This window comes from Montipora foliosa, chromosome 2, assembly GCF_036669935.1.
Source record: "Montipora foliosa isolate CH-2021 chromosome 2, ASM3666993v2, whole genome shotgun sequence".
Lineage (NCBI taxonomy): Eukaryota > Metazoa > Cnidaria > Anthozoa > Scleractinia > Acroporidae > Montipora > Montipora foliosa.
The window spans coordinates 3,648,043-3,674,016 of record NC_090870.1 but is presented as its reverse complement, the minus strand read 5'-3'; the positions used below and the strand labels follow the sequence as shown (position 1 = coordinate 3,674,016).

The 25,974-nt window shown below is 40.3% G+C and overlaps 2 protein-coding genes and 1 long non-coding RNA gene across 4 annotated transcripts in view; 1 reads left to right on the top strand and 2 right to left on the bottom strand.

The window, feature by feature from the left end:
* Positions 1-2,512, bottom strand: part of LOC137992117 (uncharacterized) — a 6,049-nt gene extending 3,537 nt beyond the window's left edge. Inside the window, exons 1-2 of the long non-coding RNA XR_011121640.1 lie at positions 2,406-2,512; positions 2,247-2,310 (exon numbers count right to left, since the gene is read on the bottom strand). This is a non-coding gene — a long non-coding RNA (uncharacterized lncRNA). The remainder of the gene's footprint in view (positions 1-2,246; positions 2,311-2,405) is intronic.
* On the top strand, positions 2,103-17,944 carry LOC137992111 (dimethylglycine dehydrogenase, mitochondrial-like). The gene is made up of 16 exons (XM_068837233.1): positions 2,103-2,159; positions 2,644-2,825; positions 3,541-3,703; positions 4,199-4,297; positions 5,081-5,270; positions 5,712-5,891; positions 6,013-6,238; positions 7,062-7,300; positions 8,224-8,435; positions 9,326-9,583; positions 9,792-9,922; positions 11,905-12,122; positions 13,336-13,493; positions 13,848-13,907; positions 15,175-15,309; positions 16,392-17,944. Exons 1-16 carry the CDS (start codon positions 2,118-2,120, stop codon positions 16,641-16,643), a joined length of 2,745 nt encoding a protein of 914 aa, XP_068693334.1. The 5' UTR covers positions 2,103-2,117; the 3' UTR covers positions 16,644-17,944.
* Positions 17,826-25,974, bottom strand: LOC137992116 (kxDL motif-containing protein CG10681-like). Of its 2 annotated transcripts, none has more exons than XM_068837241.1 (4): positions 25,646-25,928; positions 21,004-21,350; positions 20,369-20,415; positions 17,826-19,752 (listed from the first exon to the last, which is right to left on the bottom strand). In XM_068837241.1, the coding sequence occupies exons 2-4, from the start codon at positions 21,339-21,341 to the stop codon at positions 19,301-19,303; spliced, it is 837 nt and encodes a 278-aa protein (XP_068693342.1). In that variant the 5' UTR covers positions 21,342-21,350; positions 25,646-25,928; the 3' UTR covers positions 17,826-19,300. The 2 variants fall into 2 exon arrangements, with proteins under 2 accessions (XP_068693342.1, XP_068693341.1); XM_068837240.1 differs by having other exon boundaries at positions 17,827-19,752; positions 21,004-21,156; positions 25,646-25,974.

Below are 25,974 nucleotides of genomic sequence, written 5' to 3'. Positions count from 1 at the left end.
TATCTTGCCCGCAGTGTTACTCACTGTTTCAACCTCCTGGGGCCCATCTTACGGGTCACTTTGGGTGTCACAATTTCCATTGTATCTCAAGAACGGAGAGGATTTAAGTCATCAAACTTCACAGTTTGCAGTTTCATAAGCGTTCAGTATAAAATACAGACTGCAGACTGCAGAGTGGGTATAAAATGCAGACTAGGTTTAAAATGCAGACTGAGGCCTGAATTGTCGCATCGTCTGATACGCGATATATTTTCAACAATAGGGATAGTTCGTAGAAATAAACATAGGGCGCGTTTTTTAATTCACAATTCTGGAATGAGAATGGCTAGAATGTAAAATGCGCGCGTTTTTCTATTCCGCATTCCTATTCCGGAAGTGACAGAACGCCATTCCATCCAATCTGCTCCCAGGGGCAGAATGAACAGAATGTTGCGAATGAAAATTCAAGATGGCGGGCGGCAAGATGAGCGCTGCGGATTCAAATACGTCTCTACCGGAGAAAAAATCAGGTTACACTTTTGGACACAATGAAACATTGCTTCTAATTTCATTGTACCAAAAGTACGAGGTTTTTCAGTGATGTTTCGTACAAGAAAAAGGCAATTTGGCAATTGATTGCCTCTCCTTTGTACATAGGACTACCAAAACACTTAGCAAATCCAAAAACAGTCTCCCGATTTTCTTCCTCCTCTTTGTTGACAAGGAAAATTGCTTCGATAACGGCAGCAATGTCAGCCTCTTCGTCGGCCGTCATATTTGTTAAACGCAACGTTTACTCGTTCCAGGACCGCTCATCTCGACTGACGTTTTTTTTATGCAGACAAACCGAATTATTCCTAGCATTCCGTACCAACCATTCTTATTCCAGAATTTTGGATAAAAAAACGCGCCCATAGACTCACTTATCTCGGGGAAAAACAGCGAAAAGATCGTTACAGTAAGCAGTAAGCAAAGCAAATTGTTTTCAGTGAACTTGTCCAAATAACCTCGTTCTCGGGAGTATCATTTGTATGTTGCGTACTTGCCCCAGTCTTTCTCGTTTAACTTCACCGTTTTAGTCCCCCGTAGATCGTTTTCACTGTCACGCAACAAAACCCGTTCAATGGATAAAGCCAAAAAAATTGGATTGTCATAGGAGACAAATTCATAGATCACCTCTCGAATTCTCAGATCTGTGCTTTACATGTACATCAAAACACCTTGCGAATTATTTGATGGCGTCACTGTGAAAGTGTGTCAACATAAAATCTGCGCGACCGATTTCGTAAATAGTATTTAGTATGCATAAATGAAAGTTTGAAACGAGAGAGGCCGCTGTGGAAAACAGGAGGAAGGGAAAAGATGTTCAACATATCGAGCTAAAAAATTAAGCAGAACAGATTTTTTTGGGGGGGAAGACGATTGCGATCACTACGGTAAGTGGAACGCATATCTTCTGAACAATTTTTTAACAAAGCGACAATCTAGGCCTCAGTCTGCGGTCTAACCTAGTATGTATTAGCAGAAATCCCCGCCATGCTGAACTACGGCGAAAGGTTGGAGCACGTGCGTGCAATGCAAATGTTGACTGGTCTTTAAAGATCTGTATCATATGACTCGACAATCGTCAGAAGGCTTTAATTCGAATTCCTTGTAAGGTGAACCGTGAAGCATATCACCAAATGTTCATGCTTCAGATTAAAGAACAAATACAAATTCTCAATGGTAATAATATTTTTTATAATGAAGTAGAAGTAGACCTAGTAGCCTACTAGAGAGACCGACATTGCGTGACCCCAAGGTCGCTTGAAAATAAAACGACAATTTACCGGAATTTAGGCCTCAGTCAGCATTTTATACCCAGTCTGCAGTCTGCACTTTATACTGACCGGTTTTGGGCCCGAAAAGTGTTCTGGACTTTGAAGGAATGGGTTGCGTAGCAACTAACCAGACAATTCGGCCCAAGTCCCAAGACCGAGTTGGTTTTGAGCCATGGACGGCAACCGGAAGTGAGCTGTTTTCCTGTTTTAACTTGTCTTGACACTACCTTGACACTACCCCTTTACTGATAAGAATCGTTTCACTGTTGGAGACGATTAGTTTGAAACTCTGAGGGGACTACTAACTTGTCGTGCAAAATGTTCACTTCCGGTTTTCGTCCATGGCTCAAACACAGGAAGGTAGGAATTCTACACAGGATTCTATTTTGAATCCTTTCGCAATTGCGATAAGGATTAGAAATAAATCTCAACTAAAACAATCCTAACCTTACTTGACTGTTTCTCTTGTCGCCCTCTGTCTCTTCCACGTTCGATATTTCGCCCGATTGCACTGTAAATATAAATGAGAAGGATCGGATCAGATTGAAATCGAAACCCCCATGGCACTCGAGAGAGGATAAATTTCAGTGAAAGTTATGTATCCACCTCATGTTTCTGGCAATGGTCGCTTCCAGTAGAGAAATTTCGCCTCATTCAGGCCAACTTTCCGAAAAATTGCTCTCTTCAGTGCAGTCATTGTTTCTTTCCTGTTTAGCGCGTTTTACAAGTTTCGCGCCACGCAAACGAACACTGCACGAGTCGAAGCGTTCAATTGGCCAACATGTTTAGACTGTGCTGTGATTGGTTCGTTTTCAATAAATAAAAAATACTCAATTGCCTTCAGAGCCGGTTTACAACTTGCTGTGGTCAAAATGCATCGAATCTTGTAAACATGGCGTCTCTTCTTCGAGCTGGAAATTTACTACGTGGTGTTTCTCGAAGCAATGTCGCTGAATTTGAAGCATCACTTAAACGAGGTGCCTTTCTCTCTTCTTCTGCGTGGCGGCATAAAAGATCCAGCTCAAGGTAAGCAGTCAAACCTATTTTAACGTTTAAAAACGAACGAATTCGAAACGACGTAATCGTGAACTTACGAACGTAGTCACATAATTTCTTTAAATAAGTTATGTTTACATCTCTTGATCGGATCACCTTGCCAGACTCGGAAAATCCAAAATCAAATCCTGTTGTGTGCAATGCTGCGAATTTGGCCATCAGTGCATAAAAGCTATGGAGCAACTACGCCACCACATGCAGATTTTAATTGGTCGGGAGCTTGTGAAAAACGAAACAACTTGGGCTCCTTTGTTATTCAGTAATATGCACATAGTGGGCTCAGTATTCTACAAAGCAATACTTTTCCAGAATAAATGAGCTTTACAAAGCAATACTTTTCCAGAATAAATGAGCTTAATGTTATATAACTGCATAAAAATAATTATATATACTGATATTTAAGACTTACAGGTATGCCATTCATTGTAATTTAGTGGGATGAACTACAAAAGCTCTTAAATGTCCATTTGGTAATTTTAAAGCAGATTGCAATAATTAACACAGCTACGTAACTCCAATACAGCAAGCACAAACCTTGTTATGCTCACAATGTACAATGACACTCCCTCAGATGATGTTTCAGGTTGGAACAGAAAACCCCCAAAATCTTTTGAAAGTTTACTAAATATGTAGCTGGATGAATACTATTGGCTCTTATTTCTGCGACGGTATTATTTCCTCTCAGCACGTCAAAACTGAACAAGCACCTGAAAGAGGATGCTGAGGTTGTTATCATTGGTGGTGGGGTCCTGGGAACAAGTATAGCATACCATCTTGCCAAAAAAGGTCTCAAGGATGTTGTGTTATTGGAAAAGTCAGAACTTACAGCTGGATCTACATGGCATGCGGTAAATGATAAGAAATCAAATAGTACTTTTTTTCTCCAAAATATTCAAATTTACCAATGACAAAAGTGAGGTATTGGAAATTCTGTGGCAGTCTTAATCACTCACTGAAAAACTATGTCCCCATTAAAGGGATGTTGTCATGCTACATGTATTTTAGTAACACACTGAAAATCCAAAGGATGCTGTTCAGTTGATGGCAGCTGCAAAATAAAAATTAAAAAAAACCTGATACAACTTTTCTTGACACACTCACTCTTTATGCCTGTTTCAAGGGAAGAACGGGTAATGACGCAAAAAGAAGCAAAATTTAGGACACTGTGTGAGCTCTTAAAGCTTAACAAGCACAGAAGTCATATTTGTCAGTCATCTGTTTCCCACAGATGGTTTCCTTTCTGAGATAATGTGTTTTTCCTTTCCAGTTGACCTTTAAAACACCATGTTTCCAGTGACTGTCACCCAAATTAATGAGGAAAATTTTCAATTTATCTCTTGCAGGCTGGGCTTACAACTTATTTTCATCCTGGAATAAATTTAAAACACATTCATTATTACAGCATTCAGTTGTATTCCAAACTAGAAGAGGAAACAGGGCAGGTATGCCATCATAAACTTCAGGGTTGTCAAAATGTCACTGCTTCATATTTTTGCATCTTTCTGCAGCTACAGTTTGTCAGTAAAAGCCTATGTGCCTAATACACTGACAGTCTCATGATTGATGAAGGGCTTTTCAAAACACACAGAACATATTACATGACTTGGTTGGGCGTTCTATCACTTTGTCCAAGTGCTGCTGACTATCTAAACTGCAAGCACATTATTTTGCTACGTTGGAAAAAAATGATTTCAAGATGAGAGGAGAGTCACAGGAGAAAATGGAAACTACAGGCAACAGCAGGAGATAAAGTCATTTTATTGCAGTCCTGTATTTTTACAGTACTGGAACCATTACTGTTTCAGTGCTGAAAATAATTTTTCTTTATTCACAGGACATATGTCCTTTGAAATCTTCATTTTAGTCGGACATTTGACAAATTGGACCGGACATAATTTATTGACAGACAACACCTTGAAGAAGATAACTCAAGATGTGCTGGTGAGATGTTCGGTCATCGTGTCCTATCATAATGTGAAATTGGCTGGACATTTTCAAAATTTGGCCGGACAATGTCCGATGACCGACTGTTATTTCCAGCACTGCTGTTTTGGTCCACTTAACTAGCAAAAAGTGGCCACAATAATAATACTATGGCAAAAATAATGTCACTGATATAGAATGTGTTTGCCTTGGGCTATTCAGTTTTTTGAGTCAATATATAATACATGTAGATGTACCAGTATATTTTGTTAATTTAGTTTCTTTTTTTATATATTTTAAAGGATGTTGGTTTTCATAAACCAGGCAGTTTGAGACTGTGCACCACAGCAGAAAGAATGGATGAGGCTAAATACCATATGCAAAGGCAGGGCTGGCATAAAGCTCCTCAGTGGCTTGTCACTCCAGATGAAATTGCAAAACTGCATCCTCTTATTAAAATGGATGATGTTCTTGGTGGTTTGTTCAATCCAGGTCAGCTCTAAATGTAGTATATAACTATTATTTTGTCCATGTGGAGTGGTATTGGTGGTTTTAACATGTGAGGCATTGTCACACAGTGACAATTTGTTTTGACAATCCAGAGATATTCTACCATACGAGCAGTGTTGTTGGTTTCTCATGTGCTACCCAAGAGAGAAACAAGCAAACATGGCACCAATATTGCTTGCAGGGTAGAGACATGCAACTTACATGAATAAAAGGTTTCTCCTCAGTCATGTTTTTTTTTTTTTGAAGACTTAAACAGCAAAATAATAGAACAAGTGGAAATATAATAGTAATTATTATTGCATTGCTTGTGCATGTACTTACAAAACATTTGTGTGGCTGACTGAGCAGGATGTAGAAATTTGTCTTGACAAACTCTCTGTTCACACTGAAGCTGTTTTTAATTCACTTTATGTATATTGACAGGTGATGGACACATTGATCCATATTCCTTGACACAAGCTCTTGCCATTGGAGCCAGAATGCATGGTGCTGATCTGTACATGCCTGCCCCAGTCACTGGACTGAATTACCGAGCAGATGGTCGATGGGATGTACACACTGAACATGGCACAATAAAGGCTAAAGAAGTGGTCAATGCTGCAGGTGTGCTTTTAAATTTGCGCATATGCCCAACAACTTTGGTTCATTTGAAATTTATACCATCGACTTTTACATGTACATTCTCCATGCTAATAACACATTTACTTTTTTTTCTTTAATTCAGGTTTTTGGGCTCGTGAAGTTGGACACATGGCAGGACATGAGCTTCCACTTGCAGCCATTCACCATCAGTATGTAGTAACGTCCACCATCCCTGAAGTTGCAGCTCTAAAACATGAATTGCCTGTCATACGAGACCTGGAAGGTTCTTATTACTGTCGGCAGGAGAGGCAGGGTTTACTATTGGGACCTTATGAACATCCAGACAAGATGAGAATACAGGAAGAATGGTATGTACTTCATACTTATGCATAACATTGACTGTGATGACTAGATAAAGTGAAACAAGGCTTAATAAAAAGTACATGTAACAGGAAAGGGAACAGCAGCAGGATGGCAAATTGTAACCCTAATGTTAAAAGTAATGACAGTATTTTGCATTTTTGTGGAACAAACTGACTACTTGTACATATATGTTATTTGCCAGCTGGGTGGTCCATAAAATAGCGAAAAACTGTGACCAAGGTCTTGAAATGCTGCCTGAGGCCGCAGTTTTTCTCTATACGGACCGACCTTTAACTGGTAAATATAATTATTTTTTTCCCTCTCTCTCCCTTCCTCTCTGAAATCACTTTTTTTAATTGTTGCCTCGCACCGCGCTTGATAGTGAATGTAGTATTAAAGAGACTTACAAACTGAATGTTTCAAAGAGAAACATTTGTATTTGAATTATATTTCCAAACCTCTTGTCTAATAAAAAGTAACTTCTGTATGTTAACGGATTTGGTGTCAAAAAAAAAAAATTGGAAATTTAAGGTCATCACACTAGCTCATGCAACCAAGGCTAGGATTCCACCCGCTGTGAGCGGGCTGGATGAGAAAATTTCACCCACTCACGGAACCAATCAGATTGCAGGATTTGTTGAATTCTGCTTGCTCACGCACTGAGAAAAAAATTAACTGTGGAATGATCTGGCATGGAACAACCTGACCATACAGAAAGATCTGGCCATAAACCTTTTCTTGGCTAGCGTTGGTATTTGATTTTGTCTTTGCCTGGAGCCTTTCGTTGTTTTAACATCACTTGACACTACTTTCATGTCCATTTCATAGGTGGGATGGTGTCCCTCCAGGCTTTGGAAAAGAATTGTTTGAAAGTGACCTGGACCGAATAAGTGACAACATGGCAATGGCTATGGAATTCATACCTGTACTAGCTGATGCAAACATTGCAAGTGTTGTGTCAGGTCCTATAACATACAGTCCTGATGTGTTATCTATTACTGGCCCAGCATTTGATTTGCCCAATATGTGGCTTGCTGTGGGCACTGGATATGGTATTGTCCATGCAGGTACAGTCTCCTGATAGTGGATATTTTGCCTTCAGTTGAGCATCATCTTTGTAATTATATCAGCACTATCTCAAACAAAGCAGTGAAAGTACTGAGTGTTTGTTTGTGAAGAAAAATAAGTGAAAGCATTCTTTCCATTCCAGCTCTTGTATCTCATTCCATTTCAAAAGATAAGTGTGCAATAGATGATTGTTGAATAGAGTATTGCATGCCTGAGATACATGTATGGTACAATCATTGAGAGTTTCCAGGGAGTCTGAAGGTAATCAACATGGGAGAAATAAAACGATGTAGGAAGTAGGAGATAGGTGTCAAGTTTTCGGTATTTGGCTTGGGACTGGGGAAAGGGTTTAATTCTGTTTTTTTTTTTCCTTGGTAAATTTGAGGAGTATGACCATAATTTTTTTTGTCCAATAAAATTGGAGGTTGTAAAGTGATGCATGATTCCAGTATCAATGGTAAACCTCTTAGAGGGGGTGGGAGCCCGGGAGAATAAGGGGCGGGGGCAGGAGGGAGTAAAAAGGGTGGAAGAGGGAAAATTGAGTCTCTTGGCCTGAAAAAGGGGCTTACTTCCAGTGAAATTATTGTAAACCCTGTATGGTGGTTACGTCATAGGTCATGAGATGTCAAGCGGCTGTACGTAGCATAACTGACGAGTAACTGCTGCAAGGCAAGCAGGGAGCGGCAAAGGAAACACCTAAGATTTTTTATCCGTAGCTAAATGACCAAGATGTGTTTTGAGTCTCCTATTTTATAGGGGGACGGGAGCAGGAGTGAAAGAGGCGGGAGCTGGGAGATAAAGGTACAGGAAGAGGGAGATTCTGACCCCCCTGTTCCCCCCAGTGACCTCTTAGGCCAGAAAAACTCCCTGTCACCCGTACTTGATTGATGTGACATATATACCTTCTTTTGCTACAAATAAGGTGGAATGGGCAAGTACTTAGCTGACTGGATAATGGATGGGGAACCGCCATATGATCTCAATGAACTTGATCAAGGTCGTTATGGCAAATGGGCAACAAAGGAATACGTCATGGCTAAAGCCAGGGAGTCGTATGGCAATAATAACCAAATTGGACATCCAAAATTGGAGCGGCCTGCTGGACGACCAATACGAAAAAATGCAATATTTGAAGTAAGTAGAACTTGACCTGAAGAATCTTCATCCCATTCTCCTCGTCGGAGTCCGCTTTTCTTTTGGTGAGCACAAAGAACATGGACTCTGGCCACAGCAAAAAAATACCCGCAGTTGCGGTAATGGTATACTGTTGTAACAGTTAACGACTGTTAGGATTTCAAATTTCTGTTAATGTGCAGAAGAGCCAGAAGTCCTTGATTCACTGACTTCCTAGTTTTGGCTGTGGCCAGAGTCCATGTTCTTGGCGCTGACCAAGAACACAGACTCTAGGGACGGAGTGAGTACCGTCATATATGAGATAAGGAAATAGTTTTGTTACAGTTACCTATTCTTTTTCCAGGGAAAAAAGAAAACGATAATATACCCAGTGTAGCCATAATGTGGCCATTGGCTTACTACTCATCTGACCAGTTCAAAAGATATTCCTGTCACCTACTTTTGAAATAAGGTCAAGTACTCCAAGTGTCCCACTGTCTTGCATTTTGCATGACAGGTATGACTGGCAGAAAAACTGTAAAAAAGATCGATGTCAGTTTTTCATGCATCTGTCCTCATAGTACCCCATTGGATAAATTTTGTCCTAATGTTGCCAAAGTTTTCAGTGGATGATCCAATCGATGCATTATTGACAGCAACAAAATACTGGGAAATCATTTTCAAGTACAGTTACAACCTGGAAAAGAGAAAAAATGCGAGGTGTCAACGCATGTGTAAGAATCGGTTGCCACAAAATCTGAATTTACAAAGGATTCATAAGTCCACAAAATCATAAGCTATTTATTGAATAATCCTTAAAACCAAGCACTTAGCTCTTATATTTCTTGGAGTTGAGAGTTCCTTGTAAAATACTTCGGAGTAGATTGCATTTGTGTGTATTTTCTTTCCAGCGTCTTGTCGAGCGGGGAGCAGAAATGGGATTCCATGTTGGCTGGGATCAACCAAACTGGTTTGCTCTGCCAGGTGATGATGCAGGCTACAGACCAAGCTTTCGAAGGACAAACTGGTTTGAACCAGTAGGACGAGAATATGATTTAGTGCTGAATAAAGTTGGTATTATTGATTTGTCGCCATTTGGAAAGTTTGAAGTCAAAGGGAAGGATGCTGCCGAGTTCTTGAATGTAATGGTTGCGAATGTTTTGCCCAAGGTAATTTGCAGTATGTCATATTAGTAGCTTGTATCTTTGCGCATTTTGCCTAACAAATCATGTCCAACAAAGTGTGGACCAATACACTGGGTGCTGCATGCCCTTTTTCTTTATAGCAAACTTTGGTTGGAGCGGTTCTTCAACGTGTCACAAGTTAATGAGAAAAAAAAAAGATAGTCACTCTTCGCTGACCTTTTTTGAATTTTAGGTTGGCTGTACTAACATCAGTCACATGTTGAGTCCAAGAGGGAGAGTCTACGCTGAATTAACCGTCTCGACTCTATCACCTGATCATTATTTCCTGCTCACGGGAAGTTCATCTGAATTCCATGATCTTAGGTCAGTGTTATCCTTCTGTTGGACACCTTTTCATGGTTAGAGTTAAATTTTGTTTTGAATCCTCACCATGACCTAGTCCTTCATATGTTTTCGAGGACCTGATATTTATTTAAATGTACAATCAGTGGCAAAAGTCTTGGGACACTCACCATTTGAAGTTGGTTTTCTTGCTGAGTTTGAAAAATTGCCCCCCCAGAACAATGTTGCCAATAGTGAACATACATTTCCTTGTCAATTTCAACATTGATTGGGGGGAGGGAGGGACTTTTATTTTGAAGCTTTCAGTGGAATTTTGACAGTTATGCTTAGTTTCTGACATCTGAGAGGTTTTCAGGCCCATTCTGACACTAGCGTCTCAACTACTTTTGCCACTGATTGTATCTAAGTCCTTTATACAGTCAGAAGTGTAAGTCCCCTTTACGACCAGGAAGGTAAAAGAAAGGATATGGCTGATACTGTAGAGTAGATTCTTAGCTTTTTTACCGAGGTACGCTGCATGCAGGTAACATGTCCTATCTTGTTCGAAGTGATTATTGTAATTTTTTTAGATACATACAGATTTTACATCTGAGTTTTAAACTGAAGTGGAGACAAAGGACTATCTGTTCTGAAGTCACCTCGTTATGCACCGGCCAATTCACCATATAGGAACTCTTTTATACTTTTCCAAACTCACCGCTTGGCTTCTTGTCCAGCATTCTATGTACACTGTATGACGTGCATTCAATTCCTTGTAGCAATGAAGTGGCATTCTACTTTGAATGTGGGTCGAGCGACTTGTAAAACACAAAACACTTTTTAAATTTGTCCAAACGAGGAGAAAAATCATCAGTGTCGCAGTAATTTGAGAAACACAGTTTCATGAAACGTCAAACGACAGAATCCCTCTTTCTTAAACCATTGAAGTCCTCTTACTCAGTCCAACTTGTCTCTCCCTTTTGGGAGGTTGGTTGATACCTGCAGACGAGAGGCAAGAAATGAACTGAAATCAAACAAGCTTCTTTGATTTGTGTGCAAAACGCAAATGTCAGCCTGACGTTCGCCGTAAACGTTATGCTAAATATCTCTGTTATGTGGACTTACTTAAAGCGGCTAGCTGACTATCAACAGTGAAGTTGATTTCGTGTAGTTTTACCAATTACCACCCCTTAACTCACTATGCAACTTAAAGTTAACGGCAACACATATCAAAGCGAATGAAATGATATATAAAATCAATCATATATTGAACTGCGGATATGAAATCAAGTGAAGCTAGGATCCTCGCAGTTATGAACGCAATTCCAGCAATTTCGAAGAGAAGCCTGAAAAATTCAGGACTTCACCGGGGTTTGAACCGGTGCGGCTCTCTAACCAATTGAGCTATGAAGCCACTATGAAATTATGTTTTGCACTATGAAGCCACTGACGTTGGGCGCTGACTGCGGATATGAAATCAAGTGAAGCTATGATTCAATTTCAAGTGAAAAAAATGACTATCAAGCATACATAAGTTACAAATAACAGAGATGAATTTTGAAAAACTGTTTGGCTGAACAGTTTTCGAAAAGCTCAATCACAATCCATTTTAATCTTCATCAATTTTGCCCATCCCTGCCTCCTTTTGTATTTGCTGTTTTATTGAAGTTAGATATTTTTACGTTTCGCTTGATTTGGTTGCCAGGTCACAGGCCACTGAATTTGGCTTAATTTCGTGCCACAGCCCCTTTAATTAACCCTTTCATTCCCACGATGGAAAAGTTCATTCTCCCAACAAGTACCATGGCTTTCTTTCTTGGGTAGTCATGAGAATTTTAGTTTTTATCAAAATCACAACTCTTAGGCTGATAGTATTCTCAATTCGCAATACCTGTCTGACTGACATTTCATTGAAATTGTGAGGAGAATTTACATACCGATCACTCCTGGGAGTCGAAGGACTTTTATCTCTCGAATTACTTGGGTCTTTTAGGTTAAAGATGCCTGTTCGTTTTGTTTTATAGATGGTTGCAGTATCACGCAAGGAAAGCACAATACGATGTTACCATTGAAAATGTAACAGATGACATGTCTTGCCTTGGAATAGCTGGTCCTCTTTCGCGTGCCGTTCTTTCAAAACTCACCTCTTCGGATATGAGTGATGGGCAGTTTAAATTTCTAACATTCAAACAAATTGAACTGGCTGGTGTCCCTGTGCGTGCAATGCGAATATCATATACTGGTGAGTTCAACATCATGAAGACGTCTTAATGTGCTCGTACTGACTCCATATTTTTGTGCACACGTGTTAGGTAGAAAAACGAAATTTTACATGAGACGTTTAGAATTTAATCAACCGAGTGAAGCTAAAGATTGTGGATTGTAACAACACAAAGCTGAAACAAGTAGAGGTATTCAAGTATCTTGGCGTCACCATAAGTCAAGAAGGAGGGTCGGAGGAAGCAGTGAGAGCAAGAATAAACATGGCATGGTCTAAATGGAAGAACTTTACTAGGATAATTTATGATGAACGTATGCGTCGGAAACTGAAAGTTAAAATCTACGAAACACTGATTAGAGGAGTAATGCTATATGGAGCGGAGGTGTGGACAGTTAGATGGAAGGAGGAGAGAATGCTCGAGAAAACAAAAATGAAGATGCTGCGACGTGTGATGGGGTTGACACTACGAGATAGGAAATGAAGTGACGATATTTAGAGTTGACAACATCACCAACAGAGTACAGCTCGCAGTTGGTTGCGCTAGTATTGCCCTTTGCACAGAATGAGTGCCGAGGAGAACGATGCGAAGAGGACGTGTGAAATGGAGGTTGAGGGTAGGAGACCGAGAGTTCGACCACGCAAGCGCCGGATCGAGGACATGAAGAACAAAGTACTTAGTGTTAGTGACGAGTGAAGATACAGAACCCCTGACCTGGTTGCGTTGCTGGAAATAGGAAAAGATGATTATGATGATGATGATGACTCCGAAACACCGCCGTCAAATTTAATTTGTAAACGATATATACAGAACATCATTTCGTTGCAAGTTGGGATTTGAAAGTGCTTTCGTGGCCGTGGCATGTTTTTCTGGAAAATGAATTAACTAAAATCAAACTTTGATAGATGTCGATCTTTTCTGCCGTTATCACTCAAGTTGTGCTCTTTGGAATTCGGCTTGTTCGCAGCGCATCATTGTTGTTGTTGTTTTTTTTTTTTTTGCTTTTTTTGCTTCAAACTTTCATAAAAAACTATAAAAAAGACGAGTATATAACTATATATGCAATTGGCTTTTTCCCCAGCGTATTGCCAGATAAAAAAACAAGTTACTTCGGTCAGTTACCTGTGCTTGTGTCCAGTTCACGAATAGCGTAATCGTGCCATTGACTTTTTTGGATCCAAACCTTGAAAAGGTCCTCGTCAGCTAAAATCTTTTTTTTTTTCATTTTTTTAAAAGGCGAACTTGGCTGGGAGTTATACCACAAGAACGAAAACACGGCTGATTTGTACGAAGCACTTTTGAGGGCTGGGGAGGAGTTCGGCATCGGAGACTTTGGCACTTATGCAATGACGTCACTCAGAATCGAGAAAGGATTTAGAGCCTGGGGACAGGAGGTATATGTTGTTGAAAATTTGCCACAAAATGACTGATTTTGTAATAAATGGTAACAGCAGCAAAACCGTAAGGAAGCCAAACTGAGAGAACTTTTGCTTTAAAAAGCAAAAGTTACGCGCCAAGGACTTTCTAACGACCGTTAAAATTGGCCCAAATCAAAAATTTTTTTGACGCGGAGCAGTAGGCCTAAGAATCTCGCACCACTTTCTTGGCCGGTCATTGGCAAAAGCAATGTAAGGCGACTGACCCGCTTCCAGTTGTGATTGGCTGATTTGATTTGGTTTGTCAAAGTAGGTTTTACGTGTCTTGCTTGCAAACGACTCGATGGGTACTTGAACTATTATTTCCCACAGATGAATATGGATACAACCCCTCTCGAGGCTGGATTAGACTATTTTATCAAATTCGACAAGGTAAGCTGAGATTGTGAAGTACCTCTTTACAGTTTATTCGCTTGGTCAGATTAAATGTGGCATTAACTAAAACTCTTGAGTTCGCTTGTCTAAAGAATGCAGAAACCCAGTTTTTGTATGCTTATCGATGATATATCCTGTTTACCCTGCGAGCAGTTGGTTTCTTGTACGCTTCCCAAGAGAGAAACCAATGCGAGCAACCGTTATTATGGCCTGGCCAAACGCACGCAACATTTTCAACGCAACATGTCGATGCTTATGTGCCCCAGCCCCAGGCGTGCAACAAAGTGGACCGAGCGCGCATGCCCTAGTGCAACAATGTCGCGTGAACGTGGCCAAACGAGTACAACATCATGCAACATCCAAAATGTTGCACGAAAATTTTGACCGTTTTCAAATTTGATCCAACATGTTGCAACATATCACAACATATCGCAACAGGGTGGCCAAACGTATTCAACATGTTGTACCCAACAATGTTGCGTTGAAATGTTGCGTGCGTTTGGCCAGGCCTTTAGTTTCTTTGAGTGAGCCGCCGTCCAGAGCAAAGGACCAATAAATTAAATTTGAACCGGTAAAACGAGTTAATAAACTTGTTTTGGCGCTTGCGCGTGCGTTTAGCTACGTAACTGCTGCGTTTGGGCGAGCCTGCTGTGTAGTGATTTCCATATTTTTCCCGGGAAATAAAACGAAGTGATGTCCAATACATCACGTGGGATGTGACGTACTTCGAACATGCTGGATAGAAAATCAAACGGTTGCTCGCAATGGTTTCCCTCTCGGGAAGCCGCAAGCGTGGGAGAAACCAGCTGCCCGCAGGGTATATCCTGTTAGGATTTCCTTATATTTTATCAGATTTTACGCTCAGATTTTAACTCAGTTTTGAATACTGTGTGGTTTGGTGTTTCCAAAGTATACTGAGTTTTTGGTAGCACGTACGAACTGGCCATGACAAATTGGAAAGAGAAGCTGGAACAGTTTTTGTCTTTCGATGTACTGATTGTTTATTGCCGCGTTTACTTGTGTTCGCGGATTCTCTGTTACAAGAAAGAGAATTGCATGGCTAAACTTTTCCTTTTCCCAAGTTTGCCCTTTTCCTGTTACATTGCTTATGCTCGTGTCGTATACACAGGTCATGGTTTATTGCTGCGGTTATTGGTATGGTTTAACGGTTTATTTAGTCTTTTTTTCTGGGCGATTACTTGATTTCGAAATAATGCGTGTCACCTCGAATCTTTATTTAATAGCCTTCAACTTTTTTTTACAGGGAGTGGATTTTATTGGGCGAGAAGCTTTACTCAGGCATAAAGAAAATGGAGTTCAGAAAAAGCTGTGTATGTTAACGGTCGAAACAACAGATGTGGATCCAGAAGGCAACGAGTCAATATGGTTTGGAGGAAAGGTGATTAAGGACACTCAATCACCGATTAGTTATTGATGCAATCAGTAAAGGAAAACGGAACGTATTCTTGTATTACTTTTGAAGAGTTTCGTCTTTCCGTTACCCATTTGGTTGTAGGTGATTAGAACCAGAAAGCAGATATAGCAAAACGTTTTGAGGATGTTTTGTAAGAAACTATAGAATGTGCAAAGGGTAATGAACGAGTTGTAGTGGTTAGTGGAGGCCGCAATCATTTCGTGGATCTATCATGCTTTGCGTTGCATGTGTAAACTTGCTTTGGTTTGTATGTTGCAACGGACTGTACTTGCAAGATCTGAACTTCCCTTGTACCAAAAACGGAAGTTTTTCTTCAGCCAAACTTAGCTAAAGCAAAACCAGTGGATGTTTTTATCGCGTTAAGCGGTAGCTGTATGTAATTGCTTTGTATGCATTGTGATTGGATGAAGTCACTACATGGTTTTGGTTTCACGGAACTTGATTGAAAATCGTGTATGAATTTTTTCAAGCCAGACCAATCAGTCTTAATCATAAGGACAGTCTTTAATTGTCAGAAGTCTGCGCACCAGGTGGTCGTTTCAGTTCGGATCAAATGACGAGAAACCGTTTCGCGTCAATTGATCTGAACTGAAAACAGACATTACACCGCCTGGTGCGCAGACTATTGACAATCAAAGGGTAATGAACGATGCCAGCGGCCGCGCGAAATGTGAACCGAGGGTAACTGAAAAAACGAAGGAGACCTGGGACCCTTTCCATTTAACCAAAATTTCGAGAAAACCGGGCAAAGAATCGAATGACGGAAATATTCCGATAAAGAACTTTGGCCTCGTGAAGTGGTCCTGAAATTCCTTAATTCCGGAAACCCCGTCCCATTGGTTCATTCCTCCTTGGGCAATACTCGTTGATGTGACTGGTTTTGAGCGACCAAGGGGAAAATGCTGTTCTGTTCGTCACAAGTTATCGAAATATTGAAGTTAAACTTGTGGTCGAATGGAGGACATCTGGACCGACGACCAGGTGTTGAGCGCCATAAACCCCCTGGCTGCTAGGCAAGCTAATTGTTGGTTATTCTTATACTGCAGGTTGTGGGTAACACGACTTCTGGTTCCTACAGCTACAGGCTTAAGAAGAGCATAGCATTAGCTTATCTTCCCCTGGAGCTAACAGAGTTGGGTTCCCGTGTGGAGGTGGAACTGTTAGGAGCAAAGTGCCCGGCTATTGTGGTGAAAGATCCTCTTTTTGAAACTGAACCCGTTCGAACCAGACGCCAGCAAAAAGCCGCTCAAAAAGCGAGAATGTATCACGAAAGAGCGGGTCTGAAGGCTGAAGCGTGAGAAGATGACGCACGGCTCAATTTTCATCATTGAGATGTATCATGATTGTTTTCAGGACGCGGGAATTGAGTGAAAATATCGCGCATAACTGACCGTTTGAGCGAGTTTCAATGGAGTGTCGTAAAACCCAAACGAAAGTAATTACTTTGGCCAATCGAAAAGGACTGCGACGATCCATTAAACCAATCAAAATTCGAAGTAATTACACGTAGTCGACACAAAGCGTGGGAAAATGTGCACGCGCGAGCCACGATTGGTTTTGGTTTCACTTCCAACTGGTTGAAAAAATAGCGCGAGAACCTTGAACCAATCACGGAGTGAAGTAATGCAAAACCAAAGCAATTCGCTAATTACTTTCAACACTCAATTGAAAACCGCTCTAGTAGAGTAAAGAGAACGGAGAACGGTTAGCTATTAGCAAAGGCAGCATGGAACCATTCAAGGGATTTCCTTACAATACAGGCATTAAGCTTAACACAATTTTAATTTTCGTCTCACTTCTTACTGGTTGCTGCCTTTTCTTTTTATGGGCTTCAGTTATCGAGCAGCGAGGAATGAAACGGGGAGAAAGGTAAAGAAAAAAAGGAGAGCTCTGCTCTCGTTATTTGCGTGTGTCCGTCATTGCATGGTGTGTTATAAAAGGGAAGGCAAAATAGCATGTCGGACATTTTTAAGCAAGGCTCTGCTTACATTGGATCCCTCCTCTTTGAGAGCAGCTATCAGAGGCTAAAAATTTTGATGCCTGGAGAATTTGGGAAATCGCAGGGGACCTGGGAACGTGAGTAAGGTCAAAACGCAAGTGAGTTTGCAAGGTGGCAGTTAATTCGAGGTGAAATTAAGAAAAAAAAGTGGGATGGATAGAACGCAAATTTGGCTCACGAAGCGGAGATGTACAGAGTCTATGACAAGCAAAACACAGAAAGATCTGAAATTGACGTTGAGATGCCAAATCCGATTACGTAGGCCCCAGTTGTCAAGTGCTCTCTGTTGGACAACTCAGTTGGGTTTGATTGCGCTTCCTCCATCATTCGGTGGATTTCTGTGCATTACAACCACCTCTTAGACATGGAAATTATGACTAAAGTTATTTATCCATCAGTCACGTAAGATAACATTCTTGACTCAACAGCATGTAGCGGTTATCGTGGACTCGGCCAATATCGTATCGCTATCCACTCTTGCAGTTATTCAAGTTTTTAGTTCCAATCGAACTTCTTTACGTTAAAATATATTCAACATCTTTGTCACCACTACTATTCAGCTGCTTCAAATAAAACAATAGATAAAGATGTCCCCTGTTATACATGTGTCGTTTGTTATAATGTACATGTACTAAATATAAATTGGCAATTTCTAGTTCAATTGAGCTCTTTGAAAGTAGTTTAAAGTGACGTAAAACCTTCAAAAAGTACTTACTGTATTACAAAATAATTGTGTACTAATTCATTTCAAAAGGCTTTTCTTACGGAAAAGGAATGAAGATGCAACAGAAAAGCACAACAGCTGTAAACTGTCTGTTTCAAATGATGTCCAGGTCGCTTCACTAAGGCCTTACGTCTCTATTTTATACCTCCTAAACTGACATGTATGAAAAACATCTTACATTAATGAGCTGAAACCCATGTCTTTAGAGCCCTTTCATATGCCTTAACAGTGGAGATGTTAGTGTCCCCACACAAAGACAAAGCAACCATGTTAAGTTGCTTTGTTGAAAAAAACATGACCTCTGATCACATGAATGAAAAACTCTATTGTCGAATTCCAGCCACCGGTGTCCGACCTTTTCATATGTAACCTTGACACCAGGATCTCTTTTAGTCCTTCCCACACTTCCAAGAGAAAATCCCTGTTTTCAGAAAACCTAGGCTTTCAAGGAGGGGTCAGTGACTCATGATCTTGAACAGTGATAGTGAAAAACCCTATCCACCCTCCAAGGTAATACTGCAACTATGTAGTCATGTGACTAGAAGCAATCAGAGTTCTCCAATGATGTCATGGGTGGAAAAGGAGGAGGCTTTAATTGTGGTTTATTAGCCTGGAGTAGGCTCCATAGGGGAGAGTAGGGCAAAGAGATATCAGTGAACAAAAAAGGTTGAATGGCCGGGGAAAGGTGAGGGGCAATTCACTTCCCTCCTATCCCCAGGCTAGTTCCATGGATCTTCCATCTGAGTACCCTGGTCCCATAGGCTTTTCTTGAGCCATGAGAGAGCTGTGAAGTGACATGAAGAAGAGTCATGAAGTGGCAAGAAGAGAAAAACCTCTGGTTACCTTGTACTTGAATCTCACTTTCATGCAAACACCAGGGTCAAGATCTGACCCTCAGGCTTGAATTGCTTAATATTTATACAAACACACAATCAATATGAGTGGTTCATTTGATTGGTAATACCAAGGAAACGTGTGATTGCTAATTTGCCATTGGTCCCTATTGTAATTATCAATTTGATGTGTTTGACAGCTGGTATCTGCATGATAGTGAGATTCAAGTCCAAGGTAACTAGAGGTTTTTTCTCTTGTTGCCGCTTCGTGGCTCTTGCAGATCAAGAAAAAGCTCTGGGACCAGGATACAATCTGAGACATGAACGTCAATTCAACAACTATTGACTATGGACTCACACTTGTGTCTTCCTTCCTCTCATTCATTATAAATATAATTCTTACTCTAACTCATTTCCTCTTTTTCTATTATCCCACGGCTTATCCTCATCAAAGTGAAGTTTATCAAAAGTGGTACATGTTCTATCAGTTTCTTCTGATTCTCTGTCTTGGGGATGCGATGCAGTGCTAACAACATCATAACTATTAACTGGTATTGAGACATCCAAGGCTTGTGCAGTCCCGCTTTCTGTATGGTGATTATTGCTGTGGTTTAAGGTTATATTTTCTTCAATACAATGATTGGATAAATGGTTTACTATGTCTTCCGATTTAAGTTTCACAGCTTGTTTGTCTGTATTTATAACTTCATCTTCTTGACTTTCCAACTGTCTCTCCATGTTTAATTCTCTCCTGACATCAGGCAATGTACTTGTACTTGAAGAAGCCATATCCTCCTTTTTCATGCTTGCTCCAAGCTCTTCCTCCAGTTTCTGTATGCTGGATGACATGGCTGCAATGTTATGAAATTACATGTAGCAGAATTCTTGGAAGAGAGTGAGTATGATAGAGAAAGGTGTGGCCATTTCTTAATATTCGTTAAGCTTTCAAGACTTCACAATTTGATTGGTGTTTTGCCCTATATAAAGAAATCCAGGTAGCCCTCGGGCAAGGTGTTATAATAAGATAAAGCATTCTGGTCATGATTTTACGTCTGGAAAATTTTGGGAATGCAAAAAATTAATGCCAAAACAAAACTTAATGGTAGGAGTGTTAGCAAGCTTTAGTAAACTGGTTGCTTAACAAAGTTTCTGCTGAATATAACTTTGTAAATTAAAGCAAAATCCTCTCTTGGAGAGTTTTAAATTTGCACCAATAGCCACTGCACTTTGTTTCAACTTTGAGATAACTTTTATTCTTCATACAGTTGAATGTTATAAACAAGACTAACTTTGATAATGAAAACTTTGAAGAATGTGCCCTGGTGTTTCACATTTTGTTAAAATCACCAATTTAGCAGCAATTTGACATACTGGCTCAACAACAACATTGGTGTTCTCTTTTATCACGCAAGATTAGATTAAACTTCCCACCTAAGCACATTGAAAACCCTCTGGGTCTGAACTTACCATGGAATGCAGTTTCGTACTGCTTTGCCAGCTTATTCTTCAAAGTTCTAAAAACAACAGAATTTAATTAATTACACTAGTAGTAATCTTGGATTATTGACAGCATTTGACAGTTGCTTTGAAAGCAAAGGAGAAGGGAAGAAACATTCTTCTGGAACAAACAATGATGAGGTGCGCGATCATCATTTGGGTATATGACGACGTATCAATGCATGTACACGTATAATGTAACTCAAGATGATGCTGAAAAAGCAGACGAATGACAATTGAAAATTTACTAAAGCTCACCCCATGCACAGGATACCCAGGATTATTAAAAATTGTAAACTGCAAGGAGTGACCATTAAAGAGAACATAGTTCCAAGTATAGGCTAGAATTGAGTGCCCCTAAAATGCTGACATAATAGATCCTGGAAACATCAGTGCCTCATTTAATAATAACCTGTATAATACGCCAAGAAAAAAGATGCTTTAAAACAGCTCAAACCCCTCCCTTCTGAGAATTTGACTCTTAGCCACGCCCAGAGGTTTGAAATTTGAGCTTGAGCAAACTTAAGATACCTGTGGGCTTGCGCTTAAAAAGAAAGAACTGGTGACAACATCTTGATGTACGGTAAAACAAGGAACTACCCCACCTTATTCTCCTAAACACAGAGTCCAGGTCTTTTTTCATGTCTAGCAGCATCTTGGTGTGATTCCGCAGTTGCTGATGCAAATGTGAATATCGTGCCTCAGACAAATCATTGAAGCGTCCAAATTTGGCATTGGTCTTTTCAAATTTTGCCAACCTGTAGGTTATGATGCAGTCAATTCGAGGTGTAACTTTCTCCCTCCTCACCATCGCCACCCCCTCCCTGACATGCACACAAATACATATATTTGGGTATTGGTCAGGGAGTTGGCAAATGGGAAATAGCCATGATACCAGCAGACAATAGTGTGGGGTGGTCCAGTCTTTGAACAAGCTTGACATTGCTGCTTGCTGCTGAGTCAGCCAAAAATGAGAGCATTTTTCACAAGGGAGTAGGTAAACATGCTTGTAGCAGAAACAGGTGATTGGCATAAAAGCACTAGGGCGCAGTCAATGCAAGATGAAGAATTATTATGTATTCTATTTAATAAGCAATAGAGGACGTTTTCCGTGTTTCCATAGCCTCATCTAAACACGAGATACCCTGCGAGCTAGATAAGTCAGGAAGAGGAAAGTAGATTGAGACTCTGCCAGCTGGCTCGACTTTCTTTGATTTGCCACTCATCCAAAGAAATGGATGAGTCAGTCCAGTTTCGACTTGTCAAACCTGTTTTTTTAATAATATTTGTGTGCATGATCAATCACCATGCGTCATAAATATTTTTTAAATTTACAACAGCGTGACAACTTTTAACTGTCTAAATTCCTATGAGTATTTCCTCCATATGTCAGTTACAGAAACTAGTTTGCCAGAATTGAGAAACGTATTAAGTTTTTCATTAAAAACTTGGGAAACGATTCCTTGGCTGTTGAGTGTTTGCCAGAGTTGTTTGAAAATATCCCTACCATGTTAAATTGGTTGCATGGTTTTGCGTTTACTAGTCATGCATGACTGACCCCCGAATATGTTTGAATTTTTAACGCATGCTCAACACGAAATGTTGAGCCGGCTGGAAGAGTCTACTTTCCTCTTGCCGACTTATCTAGAAAGATCGAAAGACTCTGCTCGCAGGGTAAACACGAGGGGGAGTTGGGAGAAATCGAGACAGTTATGCAAACCCAAGACGCAGTCGATGGTTTGCATAACTGTCAAGAATTTTCCAAACTCGCCCGAGGTTAGGAAATACTTGGTTAGGAAATACCTAGAACAAAACGTTTTATTCTTAAAGGATTTGAATTGGGTACTATTGTTTTCCCGGTGTACAGGTGTGAGAAGTAAACGAGTTTGCCTTAAATTCATGAAATACAACAGATTTTCATTCATCGCAATAAGAAGTACAGTACAGAGAAGACATCTGTTCACAAATATACATTTTTCAGCAGTGCCAGGTTTTCCCCATTTTCATTTTAATCGTAAACAAGGCTGTGCTCTAAGGAAAATTTCGGGGAGCCCTTCCCCAAGCATTTCAGCTGGGGTGCCCAGCCCTCCAAGTTGGTCGCCTGAATTAATTATTTATTTATTTAATTAATTATCTGGGATCAGCAACGCAGGAAGATCTTCATCCATCTTTAATTTCTCTCAACAAAACATTGCTGCTACTGCTCTGGTGATCGTCAAACTCGCTAGTGCAAGAAAAACTCGCAACCCGTCAAATTTTTCACGCCATACTTGAGAAAGACGAGAAAAGTGGCAATGCCACCAATGTTTTCAAGTTTAAAAGTGAAAAAGTAAAGATTGTGGCAATTTTATGTAAAAAAGTTTTGGGTCTAATACAGGTAAACGTTTTTACTGGTTACTTGGGTTAAAAATGAATTTTCAAAACGTGAATTCACGTGGAGCTTTTGTGAAAACTGCCGTGAAACAAAAACCACCGGGACCCAAAAGGTATCAATTTTTTTTTGAGCAAGTCATCTTGATTGGACGAAAATCATTGCTACAGGACAGAACTTAAGTCTTTTTTTCTTATATTATCAGTAAAATGTTTTGATAGTGGAATCGGCTTTTTGTGGATTTGGTCGAAGCGCCAGTCACAGCGTTATTTGTTTAGGGCATGCAATGGTTTGTCACGAACTAAAGTCAACGCGGGATTTTTCTGGGCAAGATTTCCGCACAGGTCCCTACTTCATTATGCATACACTCCTTTGTTTGAAGAAAACAATAGCGAAATCAATAGACGTCCTTTGGGACTGTGGCGCTTTGTTCTTTCTTTTTAGAGGTTTTTTTTCTAAGTCTATATGGACTTAAAAAAAGTTGGTCGAACTTCTGTCTGAAATACGGAAAATCGAACAGTTTTTCCTGCAATTTTGGCACTTTTCCTGCAATTTTACCCATTTTTCAGTTTTAGAATAAGCACAAGAAGTGGAGTTTCAAGCAATCGTTGTAATAGGGTTTAGATTCGCAAACATAACAAACAAACCAAATAAAAGTACTGTCATAAGAAATTCAATGGCTACCTGCTCTTTTTATCGTGAAATTGTTCTTCCTGTCTGCTTAAAAATTCGCCGAGACACTGCAAAGTGTATATTTTCTTCCTTTCCTGTATTTAGGATCACGAACGGTGCATTTAGAGGGATTTTGCGATTTATCGCTCTTTGTAGAGATCGGCAATATGCTCAATGATACTTCCAAGTAAATAGCTTTGGTAGAGATCCATGGATGTTCCCCTACGAGGCATACTTCGTTTCACTCCCAGTCATGTCTTTTCAATGCCCTGCTGTGGGCTCGTTTGTCTGGGTCGACGAAGTTTAGGCGATGGTTAACTGCGGTGAGATGATGTTAGCCCTTGTCTTGTAGGCAGTTGTAAACTTTCTGGCCACAGGTAGCTAGGGCTAATATTTTTTCAAGGAAAGTTTACGGTCAGAAAATTAATATGTGTTCTGGCGGATTGAAGGCTATCCATTGCAGTTTTTTCTTGAGCATCGCGAAACAGATCCATCTCCCGATGCGGCACTTTGTCTTTGCCAACTGACTGCGTTTTCACACAGGTTTTGGACACAGAAGATGAAAGTAAATTGCTTTCTTTGCACCACTCTATGCACAACTCTGGAAAGGCTATAAAGCAGGGACAATTTCCAAATGATCAAATTTCCCATTGCTGTGACCCTTTTACTTCGGTAGCCATCTTGATTATTACGAAGACACAGGTTTGCTTCAAAAGAAGGGAAATATGAAACGATTTTAATTGCAATGAACTCGTGCATGAAAGTTTCCCATGAAAGATGCACCAATCAGACTTAAAGCGCGGTATACTCTTCCACGCAGTGAACTTATAAGTGTGCCGCACGCACGGGGCATGAAGGAAAAGCAGGTCACAGTTCACAGCAAACTGGAAAACCTAAAACTATCACAGGGACTAACCTTAAGCCTAAACAGTGCCTTTAGTCGTGATTAGGGTTACGGTTAGCATTATTATAAAGGGATGGGTTGTTTCAAGAGTAGTAAAACAGGGATCACTTAACGGTAACCTACAAGTGTAAGTTCGATTGTAGGTGCTCGGCGCGGCATGTGTATATAATAACGTATCATTGTTATGTAAATAGTCAGCCAGAATTCAAAATAAGTATCATTTCCAAGGTGTGAATTAGCAACTTGACACGTTAGTTCAGTGGTAAAGAACAGGGACAAGTAATCCAGAGGTTTACAGTGGGTCGGAGTTCAAGGCAAGCTGCGAGTGACATATCATAGGATAAAATGGCAGAAAAAGCCGAGCGGGATCTGGAAATAAGAACAAGACGAAGGGATAGAAAGGGGAAAGCTGGGACAAAAACAAGTCACGGTGTGGGCGATGAAGGGAAAGAAGAGAGAGAGGGAGGGAGAGAAAAAATGAGGTCCGTTTTTATTCATCCCATAAGTACAAATTACCCATGTATATATTCGGTTCTCTTGGGTATACGTATTTTTCTACAAAACAATAGCGCGAATGAATAATTAATTTATTCTGCATGCATAATGAAGTAGGGACCTGTACGGAAATCATTCCTTTTTTCTGTTTCTAAAACAACAACAAATGACATGATATCTTTCCTTTTTTCTTATTTCGTTATTTTATATACTGGGGAAAAACAACCGTAACCTAAATGTATTTTAGCCAAGCAGGCGCAGCCGCAAAAAATTGTAAAAATATTAAATTTGCATAAACTGTCGCATAAACTGCGATTCCCGGGTTCATACAAAAGTAAATTACACCGCTTCGCCGGCCGCGCTTTACCGCTGTCTGAGCAGAAGTAACAACTCTTTTTTTAAACTATAACCAAGAAATGCCAAACTCCACGTTCCAAATTTAATGCTATTTTTTTTGAGAACGAATCGAAATTCGTGCGGCCGCCGGCCGTCACGTGCAAAGTCACAGATTATGTTACATGTGAAATCATGTGGTACGGCCTTTAAACCGACTTTCGTACGAAGAAAAAACATTTTCTGAGAGGTTTCGTAAACTATAACCACCAATATATTAAAATTTTTAGCCGCCTTATCTGCTAGAAATACAATAAGCCAGTGTGCCCGGCCGGGCGACCGGGTAGTTTTTCTCACTCGCCCGAAACCAAATGTTAGTCACCTCAGGCGACCGGGCGCCGTTAGAGCACAGCCTTGATAAATCCCTAAATAAGTTGTCACCCCTTCGAACACATTTAATACATCAACTTACGTCTCTGCCTGTATGTCTAATAATGACTGCACATCTCCTTTATTTACCATCGCTTCCATTCTCTGGCAGAACAAGTCTGAAGCTGCGAAACTCTCTTCTTCGCCTGTCTTTCTTCCAGGACTTGGCGAGATGCCAGCCTTGATGGTTGACGATCGAGTATCACGATCATTAGTTCCAATGCACGTTGTATTGGGAGAAAACGCCATTACAGTTCATAAGATATCGTTACAATTGTCTCACAGACTTGCAACGACATGACTCTGCTTCCGCCATTTTCCAAAATATCGACCGATGAAAGACTGGTAACTAGGCCTCGGTTTCAGAGGCAA